We start from the raw sequence: 20,668 nt of genomic DNA, 5'->3' as shown, positions 1-20,668 counted from the left end.
AATTTCAGTAACTACGGTTTCCAGCTCTTACTCCCTGCCAAACTTTGTGGTTTCAGCACCTCGGACAGTGTTTCGTGCCACTGTTCTGAGCTTGTCTCGGTTTGTTTTTTGTTTTTTTTTTTTAAATTAAAATATAATTACATCCTTTTCCTCTCTCCAATACTTCCCACATACGCTTCTCACTCTCTCTCAAACTTGTGTCTTCTATTTACTCAATTATTGTTACACACACATACATATATATTATGTATGTATATGTGTGTTCCTAAACATATAAATACAATATGATCAGCTCATATGATATTACTTATATGTAGAGCATTTCAGGAATGACAACTTGGTGTTGAATAACCAACTGTGGGGCTCTTCCCTGGGGAAGACGGTTCCCCACCCACCCACCCCACCCCTGCTCTCAGCATTCCTGAGCTGCCTATAGTTCTTTCTCGAGAAAGACCCCTGGAATTCTCTCCCATGTAAGCATATCTATTGTCATTATCCTTGTTAGGGTCTCCTTTAGGCAGCTGTGTGAATAAGACTCCACTGGTGTAGCTTCTCTGACATTTCTAGGAGGTGTGATCTCACAGCAAACTTCCTACTCCCCTGGTTTTCACCGTTGCCCCACCCCCTTTTGTTATGCTCATTAACCCTTGTTGTGTTGTAGATGTAGCTATTGGTTTGGGCACCACATGGTCACTTGTTCTGTGCTTTTTGATACATTCTGGTTTTCTGTAATTGTGGTTGCTATCTGTTATAAGAAGGTTATTTAATGAAAGGAGATATATAAGGATAAATACTTAGAACCTGGTGAGAAATCATGGGAGTTTAGTGAAGTGGCGGTTGTATGTTCGTGGTTGTAAGGTCCACGACTTCACTGGCCCTGAGCAGTTGGCTGGATGCCCATAGCTCACATTTCCCTCTTGCTGAGAGAGCCTTAAGTCCGATTTGAGAGCTGTTGGTTGCTTTCAAGGTAACCATGCCACAGTTGCACCATTAGGGTTATCATGCCAGGCCAGTCATTGTTTTAAGTCAAAGGCTTCATAGCTGGATAGGACAGTTGGATGCTTTCTTCACTTGGAAGTCTGCTTGGCACCTTCTGTGATGAGGAACACTATTCCTCAGAGAGGAGACTTCCAAGACAAAACCAGCTTGGATCCTGCAGGTCCTGAGTCTGAAGTACACAGTGTCTTCAGAGTTATGCTTTCAACCTCTAGGAAGCAACCAGAAGCAATAGTCTACGCTTTGGACATCTCTTGGAAAACCCTGATCAAAAACTCAAAAGGCGCCGGGCGGTGGTGGCACACGCCTTTAATCCCAGCACTCGGGAAGCAGAGGCAGGCGGATCTCTGTGAGTTCGAGACCAGCCTGGTCTACAAGAGCTAGTACCAGGACAGGCTCCAAAGCTGCAGAGAAACCCTGTCTCGAAAAACCAAAAAAAAAAAAAAAAAAAAAAAAAAAACCTCAAAAAGCCTGGTGTTGGGGTTTTGTTAGATGGTCTTTGGCTCTTGAAGGAAGCATTGTCAGCCAGATGAGAAAACTCCTTATATGTATATTTATACAAGCACATGCAGGTACTATAGGACATTTTTAGGCAGATAATATAACTCCTTATGACTTTTCCAGACATCCTAATTGCAATTTTACCCTCCTCTCTCCTTCTTCCGCATTTGTCTTCCTCCCCCTCCCTAATTAAAGTCCCGTTCTCCCATTTCCTCCTCCAAAGCACCTGTACCCCTGATACCCCAATAGCCATTGCTGCTCCTGATCTTGTTTCTTTTTCACTTTCTTTGTCTCGGTAGTTACTCCAGGATACGTACTCATATCCGAACGTTTGAAGATAGGAGCCTCCAACGAGACAGAACATGTGATGTAGGTCTGTCTGGGTTAACTCACTCAATGTGATCTTTTCCAGATCTGATCATTTACCTGCGAAGTGCGTAATTTCTCTTTGCTTCATAGCTGAATAGTACGATATGTACCATTGTCTCATTATCCATTCATCCACTGAAGGAAAGGGTGTTTAGGTTGTTTCTATTTCCTGGCTACTGTGAATAGAACAGCCAAAAAGATGACTGAGCGAGTGTCTGTGGAGTAGCATTGAGTCCTTTGGGCCTGTGCCAAGGAGAGGTACAGCTGAGTCATGTGGTGGATTTATTTTTAGGTTTGGAGCGTTCTCCTCGCTGGTTTATAGAGCAGCTGCACCAGTTTGCAATCTCGCCAACAGTGATTGAGGGTTCCCTTTTCCCCACACTTCCCACAGCAGTGGTTGTGGGTTGGTTAGTTGATCTTGGCGATTCAGACTGGGGTAAAAGGAAATCTCGGCATTGTGTTGACTTGCATTCTCATTTACATTTGTGTGATGCGTCTTCTCCATTTTTTTTTTTTTTTTTTTTTAGTTCTTCCTTTGAGAACACACTGTTTGGATTCCAAGGCCAATTTTTAACAGGTCACTTTGTTTTGTTTTCAGCTGTCTGCCTCTTTGTATTGAGGTGCGTGTGCGTGTGCGCGCGCGCGTGCGTGCGCGCGCTCTTCATATATTCTGGATATTAATCCTCTGTCAGATATATTGCTGGCAGAGATTCTCTCCCATCCTGTTGGCTTCCTAGTCACTGATTTGGGTTTTTCTTTAGCTATGCAAAAGCTTTTTTAATTTGATGAGGCCCCACTTGTCAATTGCTGGCCCTCCTTTGCAGATAGGGGCTTATACAGAAAGTTTGCCCTCACCATTTTCATCTGCGTCTGCGGCAGTAATGTTACCAGGTTGTCCCTGGAGTCACAGGTAAGGCAGGTCTCAACCAAACAACTCTAAGAAAGTACAGGCAATCGTAATGCAAGGCCAGCAAGATCTGGCATAGCCCTAAGTAGAGGCTATGAATGTTCAATTCATCTAGTTCTCAAGGCAAGTATTATTATCATTATTATTATTATTATTATTATTATTATTATTATTATTATTATTATTATCTATCTCCACATTGCCAGGAACATTAACTAGCTGGCCCAACTCCAGTTCCGAAACCAGAACCCTACCCACACAGGGCAGCTCACACCTGCCAGGTAACTCCAGCACCTAGAGAATCGATGTCTTCTTTTGGCCACTGCAGGTACCCAGACACACAGACACATAAAACAAAAAATAAGTTAAATCATATAAAAAAGAATAGAGGCAGGAATGGAATCTAAGCTGGGCTGTTGTTATTATATATTCCTACTTATATAGCCCTGCTAAAATTATTGTTTTTCTGGATGGTTTCTCTGCGATACAGCACTGCTTTCAAGAGCATTATCGAGGTCATGTGTGCCTCACCCCATAACCCACTCCACTGTGCATCGATGAATCTTACAATCTTGAGCTCCGTGAGACTAGACAACTGTGGGGTCTCCTGTAAAAAAGCCACTCTAGGCTGAGTCAATACACCCCACACCCCAGTGCCCTGAACTTCAGCCCAGGCCTAATGGAGTTACTGCCTACACTGGGAGATAAAGAAAAAAGATAGTTGTGGGAAGTTAATTTTTTCAAGCTTGTTTTGCAGTGTTTTGAAGTTTTACATTGCCTTTTAAAAAATCCAGTTTATTATGCTTTATCCTAGAGCATATGCACACATTCAAGAGAAAAACTAACCCAAAAGGAAAACTTCACTGATTCTTCTAATACCCAAACATAACCAGTCCTCTGTTTTCATGTATCCCTATATATTTTCATTTGTAAAGTCCCCAGTTTTAGAGTCAACCGCTGTTTCGCCAACCCCTGCAAACATAATCGATGTCATGAGTGGGAGAAAAGCATTTAATTTCAAGGGGTAGGCTAGCCACGACATCCCTGCCTCACCCAGGCATGCCTAAGCATCCTGGGCTCCCAATAAAGAGTGCCCCTTGTGTTTAAAATTCACGCTTTGACATTTCACCTAGAAATATTTATATAGTAAGGACTTTATATGAGGGTGTGGATGCTTTGAAAGTAAGTTTTAATGATAGCCCACAAGAACTAGATGCTGGTAGAACTTTTAACCAGGATGTCAGCAACGCCTTAGCAACTTTCAACTTGCAGTTCATGTAATGACCACGAGGTGGCACTAGAGTGTTTTTTTCAGAGGCTGGAGAGAGCGAAGTCTTTAGGTTTACATTAAAATGAGCTTAGGGGGATGGAAAGCTAAAACAAGATTCAGGGGCTTATAAACTTAAATAAAAATTTACTCCAGCACTCGGGAGGCAGAGGGAGGCGGATCTCTGTGAGTTCGAGACCAGCCTGGTCTACAAGAGCTAGCTCCAGGACAGGCTCTAAAGCTGCAGAGAAACCCTGTCTTGAAAAACCAAAAAAAAAAAAAAAAAAAAAAAAAAAAAAAAAAATTTACTAAGAATTTCTTGAATTAATCTTAGTAAATCTATGGGAAAAAAACAAAACAAAAAACTTTCCATCTATGGTGAATCTTATACCGGTGCATAAGAAAGTTCCCTCCTTATATATAGGTTCACATTTTATATCTATATAATCAGACCAAACTTCCAACATTCTAGTTTTTCTCCGCTCAGACCTATCTGGCAACATCAGAAAATCACCATCATGTCATAAATATAACTTATTAGCCAATATAATTCAGCACACATTAAAACATCCATTCGTTAAAAAAAAAGAAAAGAAAAAATCTGTTCTTGAGTATGCAGGACTCCCAGATGAAAACAACCCAACCTCAGTTCTTCGTTTCTATCATGCAGTGTATACCATGAATTCCAAGAGCCCATAAACCCATATTTTTTATTTATGTATATTTTTGCATTTAATTCTATTGTAGATTATTTTTTCTTTCCATGGCAGCAGGAAAAAAATGGACAGTATTTTTTCTTTTTTTTTCTTTTCTTTTTCTTTACAAATCTAGAAGTCCCCTGTCAAGTTGTCCAAAGAGCTGAGATAAACGTCTTAAATTTAGATTGAACTCCTTCAAAAAAAAAGGACCCTTTGGTTGTTGTGTAAACTGAGGTGTGAACGCCGTAATGATAATGCATAAGAACAAATGCCTAGCTTAGATCTCCTTTCTGGCTGATTCGTACTGTTAACAGGACCGTGGGCAAACTATGGTGACTTTGCCCTCTGAACACCCTTCTCGTTTGTTAAATGGACTGGGCCCTCACGCATCAATCACTAATTAAGAAAATGCCCTACAGGCTTGCCTACATCCCAACCTTAAAAAGGCATTTTCTCAATCGAGGGTCCCTCTCCTCTCCTCTTCTCCTCTCCTCTGACCCTAGCTTGTGTCAAGTTGAGACTGTGTCAAGCCAGCACAAGTCACTTGTGCACATTCACAGGGCGGAAGCTCGGAGTCCCCCCCCCCCCGTTGTTGCGATGCCATGTAGGACAGAACAGGCCCTCTTGTCTCAGCTCTCCTGTTGTAAACACCTTTTGTTTTTCTTTTTTTGGTGTTTTGTTTTGTCTAGAAAGAATCTGACTCTAAAACCCACTGTGGAACCAAAGTTAGTCTCAAACTCATGGCAAGCCTCCTGCCTCAACCTCTTGCGTGCTGGGATGACAAGCAAAAGTCACCACACCAGGCATATTTCATTTTTTATATTTATTTATTATTTATTATGTTACAATATTCTGTCTGTGTGTGTGACTACAGACCAGAAGAGGTTTAATTCAACCTCAAGGGGGCGCTGCCGTCACCGCCGCTGAAGCTGAAGTAGAGCCGGGTCTTAGGGGTGAAGAAAGAAGTTTTGCCGTCTTGTTGTTTACCACGGCCTCTTTCCCCTCTTTCTGCCTTTACCCACTTATCCATCGTGCTTTGTTTCAGGGGTTCAAGAGAAGGGAGAGCTATAGCCTGGGAGGTTCTCTATTTTTTTTTTAATATCTATCTATCTATCTATCTATTTATTTATTTATTATGTATACAACATTTTGTCTGTGTGTATGCCTGCACACAGACCCCATTTCAGATGGTTGTGAGCCACCATGTGGTCGCTGGGAATTGAACTCAGGACCTTGCCCAAAGTCGGTCCCCACTTGGAGCTATGGGCCTATCATCGGCCTCTTCTTTAAGATGACCAATCCAAAATGAGGGGAGGGGACCTCTTCCAGGCCACCGAAACCAATGAAGAGCCCCAGCCTTCCAGAAGGAAACTGTGTTTCTGTTTCAGGATCCCCTTCCCACGCGTGAGAAGTTTGTGAGGAGCGCGCGCGGAGGAGGTGTGAACACTGCGTGCACTTTCGCTTTTAATAAAACCTGTTTGCTTGCTGCAACTGTAACCTATTTCCTGTATTTTCATCCCTTAACCGGCAGATAAACCGAACCTGACCCAAGACTTCTAGACAATCCTATTTCCACCAGACAAGGGTGGGTCACAGAATTTCTTGATGGCCAGGGGACGGCTTTTGGTTTTGGAGGAGAAAAGTTCCGGTGTGTCCCATAGAAGAAAGAGAAGCGGGGCTGAGAAGAGCGGGAGGGCACAAGGGGACTTGTCTCTGGGCTCTCCAACAGCCTTCAGCTCTTCAGAACTGCAGCCCCAAACTTGGAGGTATCATTTCCTGAGCCTCAATAGAAGCATAGAAGCAACAAACCACAAAATGGTTAGTGTCCGGTTTCATTCGGCTACTGTAAAAACATTTCCACAGGCCAGCCCGCTCCACATGACTCCTCTTCATTGAGATTCTCTTCCCAGATGACTCTAGGTTTTACAAACCTAGATGTGGGCCCATTAAAGCTAACAATCACATAAAGCTCCTGAGGCCGGTCAAACAGAATCAGACTGCAGAGGCCCCATGTAAAGAGGCCTTTTACCCAGGGAACACCTTCCTGCCCACGACACACTTGGAGCTCTCAGAGGTCAGAGAGCACGCGACAGTCAGGAGTGCGGATGACAAGCTGCAATAAAAGGATTGCAGGTCCTTCATCCGCCAGGAGGGTACTAAGCATGACGGGAGTGGCAGGAAATGAGATAAGAGAAGTAGTCACAGACCTGGGAATAGAAGACTCTAGAAGAGATTGTGAGGGTTTCAGATTCGACCCAAGTGCAGGGCGAAATTAATGTAGGACCCTGAGCTGAGTAGAGCCGTTTGATCTGCATTTTAGTGACTCTTCTTGTTGCTGAGCGGGGTGAAGACAGGGCCATGGGTGGAGGGTGCTGGACTAATCAGGGCTCCGCTGAGCAGCCTGGGGTGGAACTGAGAGGAAAGCGAGCAACGGTGGTAGCCCCGAGAGCACTGAGGGGAAGGCAGAAACTGGAAGTTTGCACAAACCCAGAAGATTGGCGAGTGAAATAGATTGAGAGTGTGTGAAAAACGCAAGTGAAACGTGCGTGTAAATTGTGCTACGAAGTCCAATGGAAGAATACCGTTGACATGATCTGAGCTGGAAGGAATCTGAACAGTTTCTCTAAGTATTTTTGAAACGCTGAGTGTTCTAGCATAGCTGAATTATACTCGGAGTATGGTAGTCAGCAGTACTTCCTTGCTAATCGGCCAACGGCTTGGAGCCTCTTGGGCGCTGGAGCTGAGTAAGGACTCAGTAACAATTAGCTGATAGCCACCATTCAGCTCACAGTTTAACTTCTCAATGAAGTCAGTTATTGCCTAAAAGAATCTGAACCAGCAAACTGAAAAGTGGGACACCTTGTGCTTTTCTGGTTGAGTGGCTTGTGTCGTCTAAGTTAAGGGAGGGTGTTCAAGAATGTGACCAGCTCCGAAGAAACTGAATTTGGACACCAAACTCTGATCTTTCCTTCGCAATGAATGCAGTGGGCAGCTAGGAACGGAGGCTGGGGAAGACCCTGAACCTCTACAGAGAAGACATTTCCCTTTCCAGCGCCGCCCGTCTGCCTTTGAACCTGTGATGGACTGCTTTGTCTCCATAGAAACAGACTGTGTACCTTACAAATAGATAACCCGCCTAGCATGGGCAGTCCACCTAGGGTAAGTCACTGTGCCTGTGATTTCCCAGCATGCAACTGGTCCTGGTGTCTGACTGGGGCACCTGCTGGGGTCAGTTCTGCCCTCTGTCCCAGCAGTCCTGCCCTAGTGGTTTGGTGGCAATGGAGCCATGGCATTTAGGACGAGGCTTTCTGGACCCACCTTGCACTTGGGGCCAATTTCATTTCTGGCCTCTCGGGTGTGGCCTACCCTTTCGCACACAAGAAAATGACCAATATAATTGGAAAGCCAAACCCTGGTTATCTCCAGCTTTCCACCAACTTAACACCTGTGCCTCGGAGCTGAAAGTGTGGAGGACACACAGCTGGCACAGCTGGCACAGCTGGCACAGCTGCCCGGCAGCACTCCAAGTCTGGTGGCGTCAAATGACAACAGTCCCTGGGTTCTGTGAAGGAGCGCAGACATGACACCACCATTCCCACACAGAACCCTATCACCAGGCCCTTCACCCTCTCTTAATTCACCCGCCCCCCCCCCTTTTCCCCACTAAGAAAGTAGCAGCAATCAAAAGAGATTCTCCAGGCTAATATGACCATATGACGGATACAACAATGGGGTGTGTGTCTGTGTGGGGTGGGGGCGGCTAGTAATGACCGCGTCCTGTCTAGCTGCTGAGGTCAGGCCAGCTGTGCCTTGGTTTCACAGTTCCAACACGCCCTGGCTTTGCCCTCTCTGTTCTTCTTGCCTGTGTGTGGGGGGTGGGGAAGGGGGAGTCACCTACGAGAGAGGAAGCAGAGAACACAGTGGATAGAAAGTGGTAGTCGGTAACATTGTTGCAGGTAGGGCGCCCCCATTCAGGTGAGAGGCTGAAGTGGGGATGAGAGCAGCGGTTGGAATGGAACACGGATGAGAGACGGGGTGGTTAGGGTGCTGTGAAGAGACACCTGTGCACGTGAAACTCGCCAAGAAAAAAAACGCTAGGAAGGGAAGTATGTGAGGGACCATATTGGGCGTGGGGGTGGGTGAAGAGGTAACTAACGTGAAGATGGCCCCATCTTCACAGACACCTTCTTGTTCTTTCAAAGAAAGGAACCAAGAGTTAAGTGGCCCTACGCTATTTGCATGTGGGTGGGGCAGCCACCACTTACCCTAGACAAGTCCTTGTGAAAATACCAAGAAATGGTATTTCTTTTGAAAAGACTACTGTAATCAAGTGAAGGACACTTGCTACTTGGAAAATATCCTTTGGTTGTCTGAAGATGAGGTAGAGGAGAGGTTCTCCACGTTCCATGCTCTGTGTGGGTTTACTTCAAAAAGATACTTTGTCGAGCCGGGTGGTGGTGGCGCACGCCTTTAATCCCAGCACTCGGGAGGCAGAGGCAGGCGGATCTCTGTGAGTTCGAGGCCAGCCTGGTCTACAAGAGCTAGTTCCAGGACAGGCTCTAAAAAAGCTGCAGAGAAACCTTGTCTCGAAAAACCAAGAAAAAAAAAAAAAAGATACTTTGTCACTGCGAAGAAGCAGACAGGTGACAGCCCTTTTGTAGAAGCAAGATCTCTACAAAAACGGAGAAGGAAGAAGTCACATGGGACACTCACAGCTACTTGATGGAGGAGAGTTATCTGTCTATGTTTCTTTCATTGGTTAATTAATAAAGAAAACTGCCTTGGCCCTTTAAGAACAGAAAATTAGGTAGGTGGAGTAGACAGAACAGAATTGTGGGAACAAGGAAGTAGAGTTGGAGAGACGCTTCAGGCAGTCACGATAGTGAGACTCCATGCTGCTCCTCTCCGAGATGGACGCAGGTTAAGATCTCTCCTGGTAAGCCACACCTCGTGGTGCTACCCAGATTACTAAATATGGGTTAAAGGAAGATGTGAGAATTAGCCAATAAGAGGCTGAAACTATGGGCCAGGCAGTGTTTTAAAAGAATACAGTTTCCGTGTAATTATTTTGGGTAAAGCTAGCCGGGTGGCGGGACACAGCCCCGCCGCTTCACACTACAGCTACTGAGCACCCTGTCTACTCATCCGCCTTAGGTCAGGCGATTTACGCAAAGGCTGCAATCCAGAAACCAAGATTAAGCCCGATGACTCAGTGAGTTAAGCCCAGAGTATTGCCTGTTGTCCTGTGTCCTAATTGGCTTTCTATTGCTGTGATAAACACCGTGACCGAAAGCAACCTGAGGAGGAAAGGGTTCATTTCAGCCCACAGGTTGGAGTCTATCATTGAGGAAAGTCAGGGTAGGAACTCAGGGCAGGGGCCTGGAAACAGGAATGGGTGTAGAGGCCGTAAAAGTGCTGATTAGTGGGCTGCTCCCAGGGCTTGCTCGGCCATCTGCCTAGGAGCAGCAACACCCACATTGGGATAGGCCCTCCCACATCAATCATTAATCAAGAAAATGTCCCCACAGTCTTGTTTGTAGGCCAATCTTACCATGGCTTTTTCTCAGCTGAGGTTCCCTCCTCTCACATGACTCCAGCCTGTACCATGTTGGCAAAACACTAACCACTGCATCATTCCTCCACAAAGACACGGTCCTGTTGCTATGCCAGCAAAACGTACTCAGAGCACACTGGGCAGACTGCTTCACTATAGGGAAGGTTTGAGGGCTGAAAGCCCAGCCCCTGTGCAACCACGAGGACAGATGGTGCGACCTTTCACAAGTGGGACCTACTTAGGTGGAGGTGCTTAGGTCACGGGGACCCCACCCTGAGAATAGACTAATTCTGACTTCCTGGAGTGGATTGGTTCTGAGCAGAGGAGGGTTTTTTTTTTGTTTTGTTTTGTTTTTTTTTCAGTGATTGAGCAAGGCCTCTGAATTATCTCTTGCTTCCCATGTTCCACATGATCGCTTTTGTAAGTCCCAACTGCAACCACAGGCCCTGTGCCATGACGCAAGCAGAACACCTCTGTCCTGAGGTTAAGCAGATGGGGTCACCTTTCTGCCTCCAAAACTGAGACCCCACTGAACTTGTTTTTATACAGTTCCTAGACGAGGTGTTAGTCCTTGGAACACGAAACAGTGATACTTGCTTAAAAAACAACAACAACAAACAAACAAAAACAGCATTAGGCTGGAGAGGTGACTCAGTGGTTAAGAGCACTGGTTGCTCTTCAACAGGATTCAGGTTCAATTCCCAGTACACACGTGGCAGCTCACAACTGTCTATAACTCCATTTTTCAGGGGATGCAATACCTTCATACAGGCATACATGCAGGCAAAAACACCAATGCATGCAAGATAAAAATAAATACATGTTACTGGGTGGTGGTGGCGCACGCCTTTAATCCCAGCACTCGGGAGGCAGAGGCAAATGGATCTCTGTGAGCTCTAGGCTAGCCTGGTCTACAGAGTTAGTTCCAGGAGAGCCAGGACTGTTTGTTACATAGAGAAATCCTGTTTCAAAAACCAAAAACCTAGCATTTCCTCTGTCCGGAGGAAATGCATGAGAAACACACAGGGGAGGGTAATTATAACCAAGAAGTATGCTGGAGCTCAAATCCTGCATTAGAGCCAAGCAGCTCTCACACCTAAACTGAACCTGCTCTTTCAGGAGAAAAGTTCAACAGCCACATCGTGAGCAAACACTGTGCTAAATATAGAACCAAAACTGTCATGGACTCTCTCTTTAACAGTTTCTGTATACATGAAAAAATACTCAGCCGTCACTTGCCGTCTCTGAGGAAGTTCACGAAATTCATGTATAAGATGTACAGGATAACACTCCAAGTTTAAAATTGAGGTGCGTAACAGCGAGGAATCTGGGTAAGAGGCAAAAGGGAGATTTTTAATGGTATTTATAATAAGTATCCAATCTTACGATAAGACAGGACTGCCCAATGAAACCAAGAACCATGAGAAGGCAAGTCTCACCTCGGCCAGTATATGGTCTGAGGATGGAGCCTGTGGCTAATTCTGCTGTGGCCACCGTCAGAGCCCCTCTCCGATGCCATCCCATAGGGACTGACTTGGCAATCTCTATGACTCAAATCAAGTTTGCAGCCTGTCTGCATGCTCCAGTTTCCTCTGAGCCCTAGGCTAGCATAGGCGGAGAACGTCCTGAGTTCATTGGCCCACACCCCAGAGCGCAAAGCCAACTGCCTACCTCCTAATAGAGAGATTTAAGGAGCCCACAGGAGCAGATCCACCCACTCAGCTCCGAGCCTTGCTACAAGAGTTAAGCCGATTATACTTGGGTGGGATGGAGTGTCAGTGACTGCTGGGACGGCCAGGCCCACCCAATACCTGAAGTAATTGTTCTCTCCTCTGATTTAACCTCAAGGAGTTGGTACCAACACCACCAGGGAGGGAAGCTGCAAATTGAAACTGATGAGGACTGCAAGTTACTGTAGCAGCTTCTTTACAGATGTGAGGGTTTCCTCTGAAAGGTACCCGAACCCGTGAGGTGGACGCCTGTTCCATCCATGTTTACATCCATGGTCCTTACACTGCATGGTGAGGTTCTCATACCTGACCCCTTCCTTGTGCCTATCCTGTGAAAGCACACAGCCCAACGACTTCAGCCAAAGGTCAAGCCACGGAACATTCTAGATCCGGATGGGCAACTGAAAGTAGTACCTATAGACTTTTTACACAGCTCAGCAGTGAGAAGCCTAACTAGCCAGTCAGATCTGGCTTGCCATGTAGGCTCTCTGCCCAGTCAGTCACCTGCCTCCCCAATGGTACACCTGCATGCGGTACGTGCGCATGTGTGTGCATGCGTGTGTGCATGCCTGTGTCTCCATAGGAATTCTGGTCCCCATTACCCTATATGACACTGTTCAGAGCTAACCTGATGCCTGGCACAGAAACTGCAATTGTTTCCAAAATAATTCCATTTTTGTCAATTTTTATTGACATGGGAGGGGGGGCAACTCAACTCCCAGAACTGCGGGAAGTGGGGGAATCCTAAGGGATTTTGTCAGTTTTTTTAATAAGTAATAGCTACATGTGTATGGGGTGGGAGTGGGGCGTATTGTTGCAAGTGTGCTTGCTCTTTCAGAGGTTAGAGCAGGGAGGTGGGTGTCTCTATTGCATTGAGACAGGCTCTCTCAGTGACCTGCGAGATCGGTTTTTCAGGTAGGCAGGCTGACAAGATCTGCCTGTCTCTGCCCGCAAAGCTTGCATTACATACAAGCGCCCGAGGCCATGGCTGGGTTTGATGTTTACACTGGTGCTGGGAATTCAAATACCAGTCCTTACTGCTTACATAACACTCCTATGCACCATGCCATGCCATGCCCCCTCAGGTCCCTAAACAATAGCTATAAGGACTGCGGGTATAGCGCGGTGGTGGGGCACTGGCCTAAGCAAACATCTGGGGCAAAGGAACCAATTGCCCAATGGTGATTTACAATGAAAATGCCCATGCCCTGTAGGATGTCCAGGGTGCTCTGATTCACACAGAACTCCCGAACTGGCAACATTGTTAGCAATCGTACAGCCAAGGCCAATGCTCAACTAAAGGAAAAAGGCGAGTCTAGAGCTGAGGTCGGGACAAGGTTAGCAGTCCCACCTTCCAACTGAGAAGGGTTGCCACTGAGCCATCGCTGGCTGCATCCTCTCACACCTCAAATCCATTTTATTGTCGTTGTTACAATTTTGTTTGAGATGGGGGATGGAGTTGTTACTCTGTGACCCTGCCTAGCCTCGAGCTTGTGGCGATCATCCTACCTCAACTTCCCTGCCTATTTCTTTCTTCCTTTTACCAGGCAGCCCAGCTGGTCCTGCACTCGCCACACCCAGGGGATGGTGTTCAAGTCTTGCTGCATCCGAGTGCAGCCCCACAACCCGCAGTCCCACAGAGGCCGCGGAGGCCAGACTCCGTCAGCATTTTCTCAGCAAACCCATTACCTCCGTTTTTTGGTTCCCCTCAGCATTTGGTCTTCGTACTTGGCTTATGACACAGGGACTGTGGTTGTGATAATCTGCTCTGCTCTCTTCAGGACTTGAGCAGCCAGTCTTACCAGTTGTCATCCCTGGTGACAGTCCTTGGGGAGCAGCTTAGACCCATGGCTTGCTTTGCCTCATTACTAGAGAGCACACATCTTGAGAAAGACTTATGGAACCCTGTTTCTAAAATCTCAAGCCAGGCATGCTGGCACAATAATCATCATCACTGCCCCAGCATTTGTGGAGGGGAGGGGAGGGGGGATCAGGATTCAAAGCCACTGTCATCTATATAGGAAGTTTCGTGGTCAGCCTGGGCTATTGATAACCTTGTTTAAAAGCCAACCGATGGGGAGGCTCATTGGTGTTAACCAGTCATACCCAGTTAAGGCGTGGCTACCTGGAACCTAGGAAGAAAAACTGAGAGGGACCAGGTGTGCGCTCTCTCTGGACAATTCCCGCCAGACACAGACTCCCCATTCCTGTGGTATGAGTTTCCCTTTACAACACAGTGAGTCTGTCTCCTAAAACAAAACAACACCCAAAGCACTTTCATAACAGCAGCAATTTCCCCAAGATCTTACTTTGTATGATAGGAAAAACAAATTCATAGGAGTTGATCCCGCCCCCTCACTCAGTGAGCATCTCCCAACTCAGTCCTCTTTGAATGCCTCCTGCTCACACCGTATTTAGGCCACAGCACCCAAACATCCGCTGCGTGTTTTACACCATCCGTTTGTTCAAACGTGGTAATTAACGAAAAGAAACTCCAATGCAAAACATTTTAATAAGTTGTCGAATATACAGTTATTAGAATTATCTAAATATCACTTATAAAAATTGGCATATCACATTAAATGACTCCAGAAACACAGTGACGACCCTTGTACTCCAAGGATATCCTGTCGATGGTACAAATTACAAACACGGAGAAGGAGAACTAGAGACTCTGAGACATCTACACCCACACACAGCAACACATTCGTTCATCGAGCACAGGAGGGCTGCGCTACCGCCTGCCGCTACTGTGGGCACAACCTGGGTACAACTTCCGGTACAGATCCCACAGCAAAGTGTCTATGGATGCCCTCCTCCTCATCTACAGGGGATCGCAGACCCTACCTTCAGCAACTAAACTGTTAATCCTCTAAGTGGATACCAGGCCAAAGTGTAGCTACAATGACACATTTTTTAAAAAAATAATAACAATAAAAAAAAAATTCGACTTTCTACTGACTTAATGGCATGAATCATGGCTGTTTTTAACAAAACAAGTTGGAAGACTTTCAATATTGCCAGCAAAGATGTGAACTCCTTCTCAAAATATCAGTGTTTTATGTTATAATGTAACTACTCTGAAGTGAAGAAGGAACTTCATCACTGACAAACTTGAAATACTGGTGATTTAGAAATCTGAGGCCTAAGATGCTCGCGCTGGTAAGGGGCGACCTCAGTAACAACTATGCTAGTATTGTTCTGGAGGCGAAACCAGGCATCGCCTTCCAGGTAAAAGTGGGTTGTAAGGTTGTTTAACGCCGTCTCTAACTGCCACCGGCTGGAGAGTCGAATGGGGGGGCCACAATGCTGCACTTGTAAGTTCACCCACTTTCGCTTGGTCTCGGCCCAAAAGTCAAAATAATTTTCAGCCTCATTTGTGACTCAGCACTCACCACGTAATCTTTACCCCAAGCACTAGCCTCGGCAGCTTTCTGTGAAGGCGTCTGAGCATCTCTGTGTCATGCGAGTCCTGAGCAGCCACTCTGTCCAGACAGGACGCTGGGAATGGGGAGCCTCGACGGGCTCACAGATGTATACTTGAGAGCGGCTTGACTGGCGCACCTTGGTGAAGGGATCCGAGTGACCCGAGGGCCAGGCCTCCAGAAACCACCCTGAGGGTCACCGCGTTCTAAAAGGACTCGATGTGTGTGTGTGGGGGGGGAGAGACAACTGCAGCTACAAATGTGCAAAAATCAAGGCCGGGGTCTGGAAGAGAGGCACTGCCCTGTAAACAGCTTAAACAAAGCAGGTTTGGACAGCAGACCTCGGGTGGTGTGGCACTAACAGTCAGCGACTGTCACCTCACGGTCCAGCCCTCCCTCCTGCCACACATTCCAAATTCCAAAATCAGCGAGAAAATTGCAAGTGAATTATGGAAATTCATTTCCCCCCAAATGTTATAGTTCCTAGGCCCGACGGGAAGAGCATCGGGAGAGATAATGAACCATGAAATGAGAGTGTCATTACTGAGTTACATCAACATTCAGAAACCAGTTCTTACTCAGCTGAGCGGCCTGCAGGGCCACAGTAGCAACCTGTAGTGTGTGCAGGCAGAGTGCACAAGCCCCCTTCAGACACACAGAGCAAAGCATCCCAGACTATTTAACACCACGCTATCAGAACCACTTACACACATTTTCAAAACTCTCTTGAAAGACGATTTAAATATTTAACAAGTATAATTTATGCAACTTCCATCCATATTAAAATAATTAATGTAAATACTTTATTATAAAACTATTTTACAATTTAAACTTTTATTTGAGAAACATATTCACATCCACAATTTCTTAAAAGTCCTTTCCATGAGTGCACCCCATAAGAAATACACTAAAACCATGTTGGGGGGTGGGGGGAGCTAGCTAGCCCTTCCATCAGCCCAAGCCATCTCCTCATTTGCTTAGTTCTTAAATATCTGTGTTCACATACGCTCGGCTAGTGATGGATGCCTCTTCCCCAAAGTGGCAAATCTCAGCATCATCTTACAAGACAGGACAGACTACAAAACGCCACAGGTTGGTTACATAAACACGCCGATCACATCATCGAAAAGCATAATCGAAAAGTAACATAAAGAGGGCAACAGCGGTAAAATGTAAACAAGAAGAACTGAACGTTGACCCCTTCCCTGAAAAGCAGAGCTAAGAATCGCTTCCTGTTTTATTCAGACAAAGCCTAAAGGCAGGATGCTGGCTTCCGAAATGCCCGAAACAGCTGCCGACGGAGGGCCTGACTGAGCGAAACTGTGCCCAGCGCTCTGAGTACTTGAGCTGACTTATTCATCCTACATTGCCTGGCACTACCCCAAATTGCCTCTTAAGATTCAAAATAGTGTTCGCCAGATGAGCTTGAGAGTTATGAAATCACATCCAGATAACAAGTCAACATTGTAAGAAAAAAAGTTAAAACTCAAAAGTTTTCTAGTAATTATAGCTTGGAACTCACTCCCATAGAATGAGAGAAACAAAACCCTCTCTCTACAGCCAGTACGCGCTTGGGCAGAGAACATGAAGGCCCTGTGGGGACACCTGCAGCCTCCTGAGTGGAAACTCACAGAAGCACAAGCCCCAATCACTCCCCGCGTGTTTCAGGCTCACACTTGGGTGTGGACATTTGCAAACGGTCCTTGGATGGGGTCAGGAGAGTAAGAGGAACTTAAAATCCCTTCCACATTAGAGAAAATGGTTCTAGGGTGTAACAGTTTTATTTGTAATTCTGAAGGAAAGGGTTTAAAAAAAAAGTCAAGTCATAACTCAAAAATATTTTCCAGAAATGACAAGCTGTTCAATTATTCTAACCCATCGGTGAGTCAAAGTGCAAAGCACTGACAGCAAAAGGATTTGCAAATTTAATCTCAATTTAAAAAAAAGTCTTATTGATAATTAGTTAATTTGAAAAAGGTGGTTGGTGTAAAATAAACATAACACATACAAATCTATTTCCTCAAGGAAAAGTTGCCTGCCCTTGTTCTGAGTGAAAATAAATTATGATTTCTCTGTTAGATGCTGTGGGCGTGAGACCGAGACAGGATTCCAGCCTATAGCAGCCATGGTTCTGTCACCGCTTAACCAAACTCTGAGAAAGGTGTTTACGCCAAGGCTTGAAAGTAAATGGGGATACATTTTTAAAAATGAATTTTTTAAAAAATGGAACAGACTCTCAAAAATTATTTAAAGAAGAAATAAACCAAGTTTCCACCATGCCCCTCTCCGAAGCCTCAAGTTGGTAATAAAAAGCACCGCCCTTTATGACAGCTTGCATAACAGAGTAATTTGTTCTTTACAAACAATCCCTCTTCTCCTGACCCCGGGGAGGAAATATTTGTGCTCTTAGTTCCAAGACTGCTGCTGCTGTTGCCGGCCATGAGCCTCACTCAGCCTTCCCATGAAGCAGCCCTGAGCGGGGAGGAACTGTGGGGAACCCTGCTGGTGGAACACGCCCATTGAAGCACCTTTCATCTGCAGCTCTTTTAACAGGGAGCCCACACAGTCCCATTTTCTGTGTGAAATGTTCTCCAGTTTTAGGGAGCTCGGGCACACTGGTCCTGATGAAAAGAGCCTGTGCCTTCCAGATTAAGGGGATGGCCTGACAGCGTCATAGTTTAGACACGGCTCACCGGCAAGGTTGGGTGGACAGGTTCCTTGGTGACAGGCTACACAAAGCGACATGAATTCTGAATGACTGCAAAACGGTTTGCACTTTGCCAGAGTGTTACAGCTGTCTACTCCCTGTCCCGCACGTTCCCTGCTCGACATTCCTGTTTCTTTAGTCTTCATAGTTTTCTAATGAACAAATTAGTATTCCTGAGTAAGAATATAAAAAAGTTAACCTTCTACCAAAAGTATAAAGACAAATAGAACGCTGACTCACAATACAAACTTTATACAGAGCATTACAGGTGCACAGGGAACGCCTGCGGCTTGCCACGGTGACCGGGCCACTCCTTCACAGACCACAGCAAGACTCAACTGTCTAAAATACTCCGCAGGACAGCAATCAAATGCTTCAGACCGTAAACATAGCCCTCATCGACGGTGTTGCTAGGGAACACGTGAGCAAAGTCTATCATCCGCACTTCCACGTCTGCCGTCTCCTGACGCCCCGCAGGAAGGTGGTAGAACACTTTTTCCAGTTGGGACAGCACATTTCCGTTCAGATGCTCCTGGGACATGCTTTTCCACCCGTTGTCTTGCTCCAGCGTCTCAACTTTCAGTGAAGTCTGACTGTGGTGCTTTTTGGAGTACAGCTTTCTGTGCCTTGCGTACACCTTGGATAAACTTTTGCCTACTGATGTCCCGTTGGCCGGGGAGCTAAACAGGTGAAAGTTGTTATTGCATTCCAAGACACCTGCGTCTGACAGGTGGCCTTTGGAGAGAAACTTCCCGGCCAAAGTTCTCTCGTGGGATTTTGTAGTAGCTGGCTGAGATGAACCTTCATAAACAAACAGTAATGAGCTTGCATAAAAGTTAAGCTGCTTCTGATTTTCAAACCATTGGAGAATCTTCTCAACCTTCTGAATACTGGCAGCAATCGCGTCTTTTCTTAAACAGAAGCCATTGTGGAAAAACTTGGAGACACCTGTAAACGAAATACATCCGAGATCGGGTCAAACTGTGCCTCTGACACTTGTTGTGAGTGCGGAATACTCTTTTACACCATGTGAATATATGTCACTGTGATTGGTTTAGTAAGAATCTGACTGGCCAATAGCTGGACAGGATAATGTTAGACGGGAGACTAAGGACACTGGGAAGAAGGCAGAGTGAGAGGAGTCCCCACTCAGGCATGGAGGGGAAACAGGAGGTGTAAGATGAAAGAGAGGTAATGCCATGTGGCAGGATGTATATTAATATAAATGGGTTAATTAAGTTGTAAGAGTTAGCTGTTAACAAGCCTGAGCTATTGGCCAAGCACTTATAATTAAGTCTCTGTGTGCTTATTTTGGAGCCAGTGGTCCCAACAAAAACTTCAGCTACAAGTGAGCTCATAGCAGATAAAATTCTTCACTTTGTCACACCATGCCTTCCAGTTAATCAAATCATTAGCTATACAGTAAATGACACGTAGAAACTTAGATCAGTGCTCTGATGAAGAACTCATAATAGAGCTGTGCTGTGGTGGCCCACGCCTTTAATCTCAGCACTCAGGAGGCAAAGGCAGGCAGATCTCTAAATTCAAGGTCAACCTGATCTACAAAGTAAGTTCCAAGACATCAAGAACTAAACAGAGAAACTCTGTCTTGAAAAACTGAAAACAAAACAAAAATTACTTAAATGATAACAATATCAAAGCATAATCCCTAAGGCAAACACTCACTGCAGGTAGACAGGTACTTTAGTTCTTGCTATGAATGGCATTGAGAAGGAACTCTAAGCCCTGGGGTGCAGGCCTGTGCCAGCAATGCAGAAGGCTGAGGCAGGAAGATTACATGTTCAAGGCCTGCCGTGGGGCTCACAACCATGTACAACTCTAGTCCAGGGGATCTGATCCCTCTTCTGGCCTCCATGGGAACCAGGCAAGCATGGTATATACAGGAGGATAATCCATATATATAACATATATATTATAAATAAATGTTAAAATTTTTAAATTATACATGGGAATAATATTAATTATTGTTTAACATTAATGATTAAACCTTAATGTTTAATCATACTTGGGAATGTACAGGTAAGGCAACGTGCTTTTATATAACTTGTTCCCTCACTATACGATGCAAACTGTTAGGAAATGAAATTAATCATCAGGAAAATGCAAATCAAAACTACTTTGAGATGTCATCCTACACCAGTAAAATGCCAAGATCAATAAAACAAGCGACAGCTCATGCTGTCAAGGATGTGGGAAAAGAGGAACATTCATTCATTGCTGGTGGGAGTGCACGCTTGTACAGCCACTATGGAAATCAGTGTGGCAGTTCCTCAGGAAGCCAGGAATAGATCTACATCAAGATCCAACTATACCACTCTTGGGCATGTACCCAAAGAAGGCTTCATCCTACTACAGAGACACTTGTTCAACTATGTCTTAACAGCCAGAAATTGGAAACAACCTGAAGGTCTGTCAACAGATGAATGGATAAATAAAATGTAGTAAATTACAAAATTGAGTACTACTCTGCTGTAAAAAAAAAAAAAAAAAAAA

General features: G+C 45.4%; 1 protein-coding gene across 2 annotated transcripts in view; it reads right to left on the bottom strand.

The window, feature by feature from the left end:
• Window positions 1–18,024: 18,024 nt before the first annotated feature.
• Ipmk (inositol polyphosphate multikinase) overlaps window positions 18,025–20,668 on the bottom strand; it is a 33,582-nt gene continuing 30,938 nt past the window's right edge. For both annotated transcript variants that reach the window (XM_038343673.1, XM_038343674.1), the window contains one exon: window positions 18,025–19,102. In XM_038343673.1, coding sequence (XP_038199601.1) covers window positions 18,489–19,102 — 614 coding nt within the window. In that variant the 3' untranslated portion in view covers window positions 18,025–18,488. The remainder of the gene's footprint in view (window positions 19,103–20,668) is intronic.

This window comes from Arvicola amphibius, chromosome 9, assembly GCF_903992535.2.
Source record: "Arvicola amphibius chromosome 9, mArvAmp1.2, whole genome shotgun sequence".
Classification (NCBI taxonomy): domain Eukaryota; kingdom Metazoa; phylum Chordata; class Mammalia; order Rodentia; family Cricetidae; genus Arvicola; species Arvicola amphibius.
This window is presented reverse-complemented; position numbering and strand designations above follow the sequence as displayed.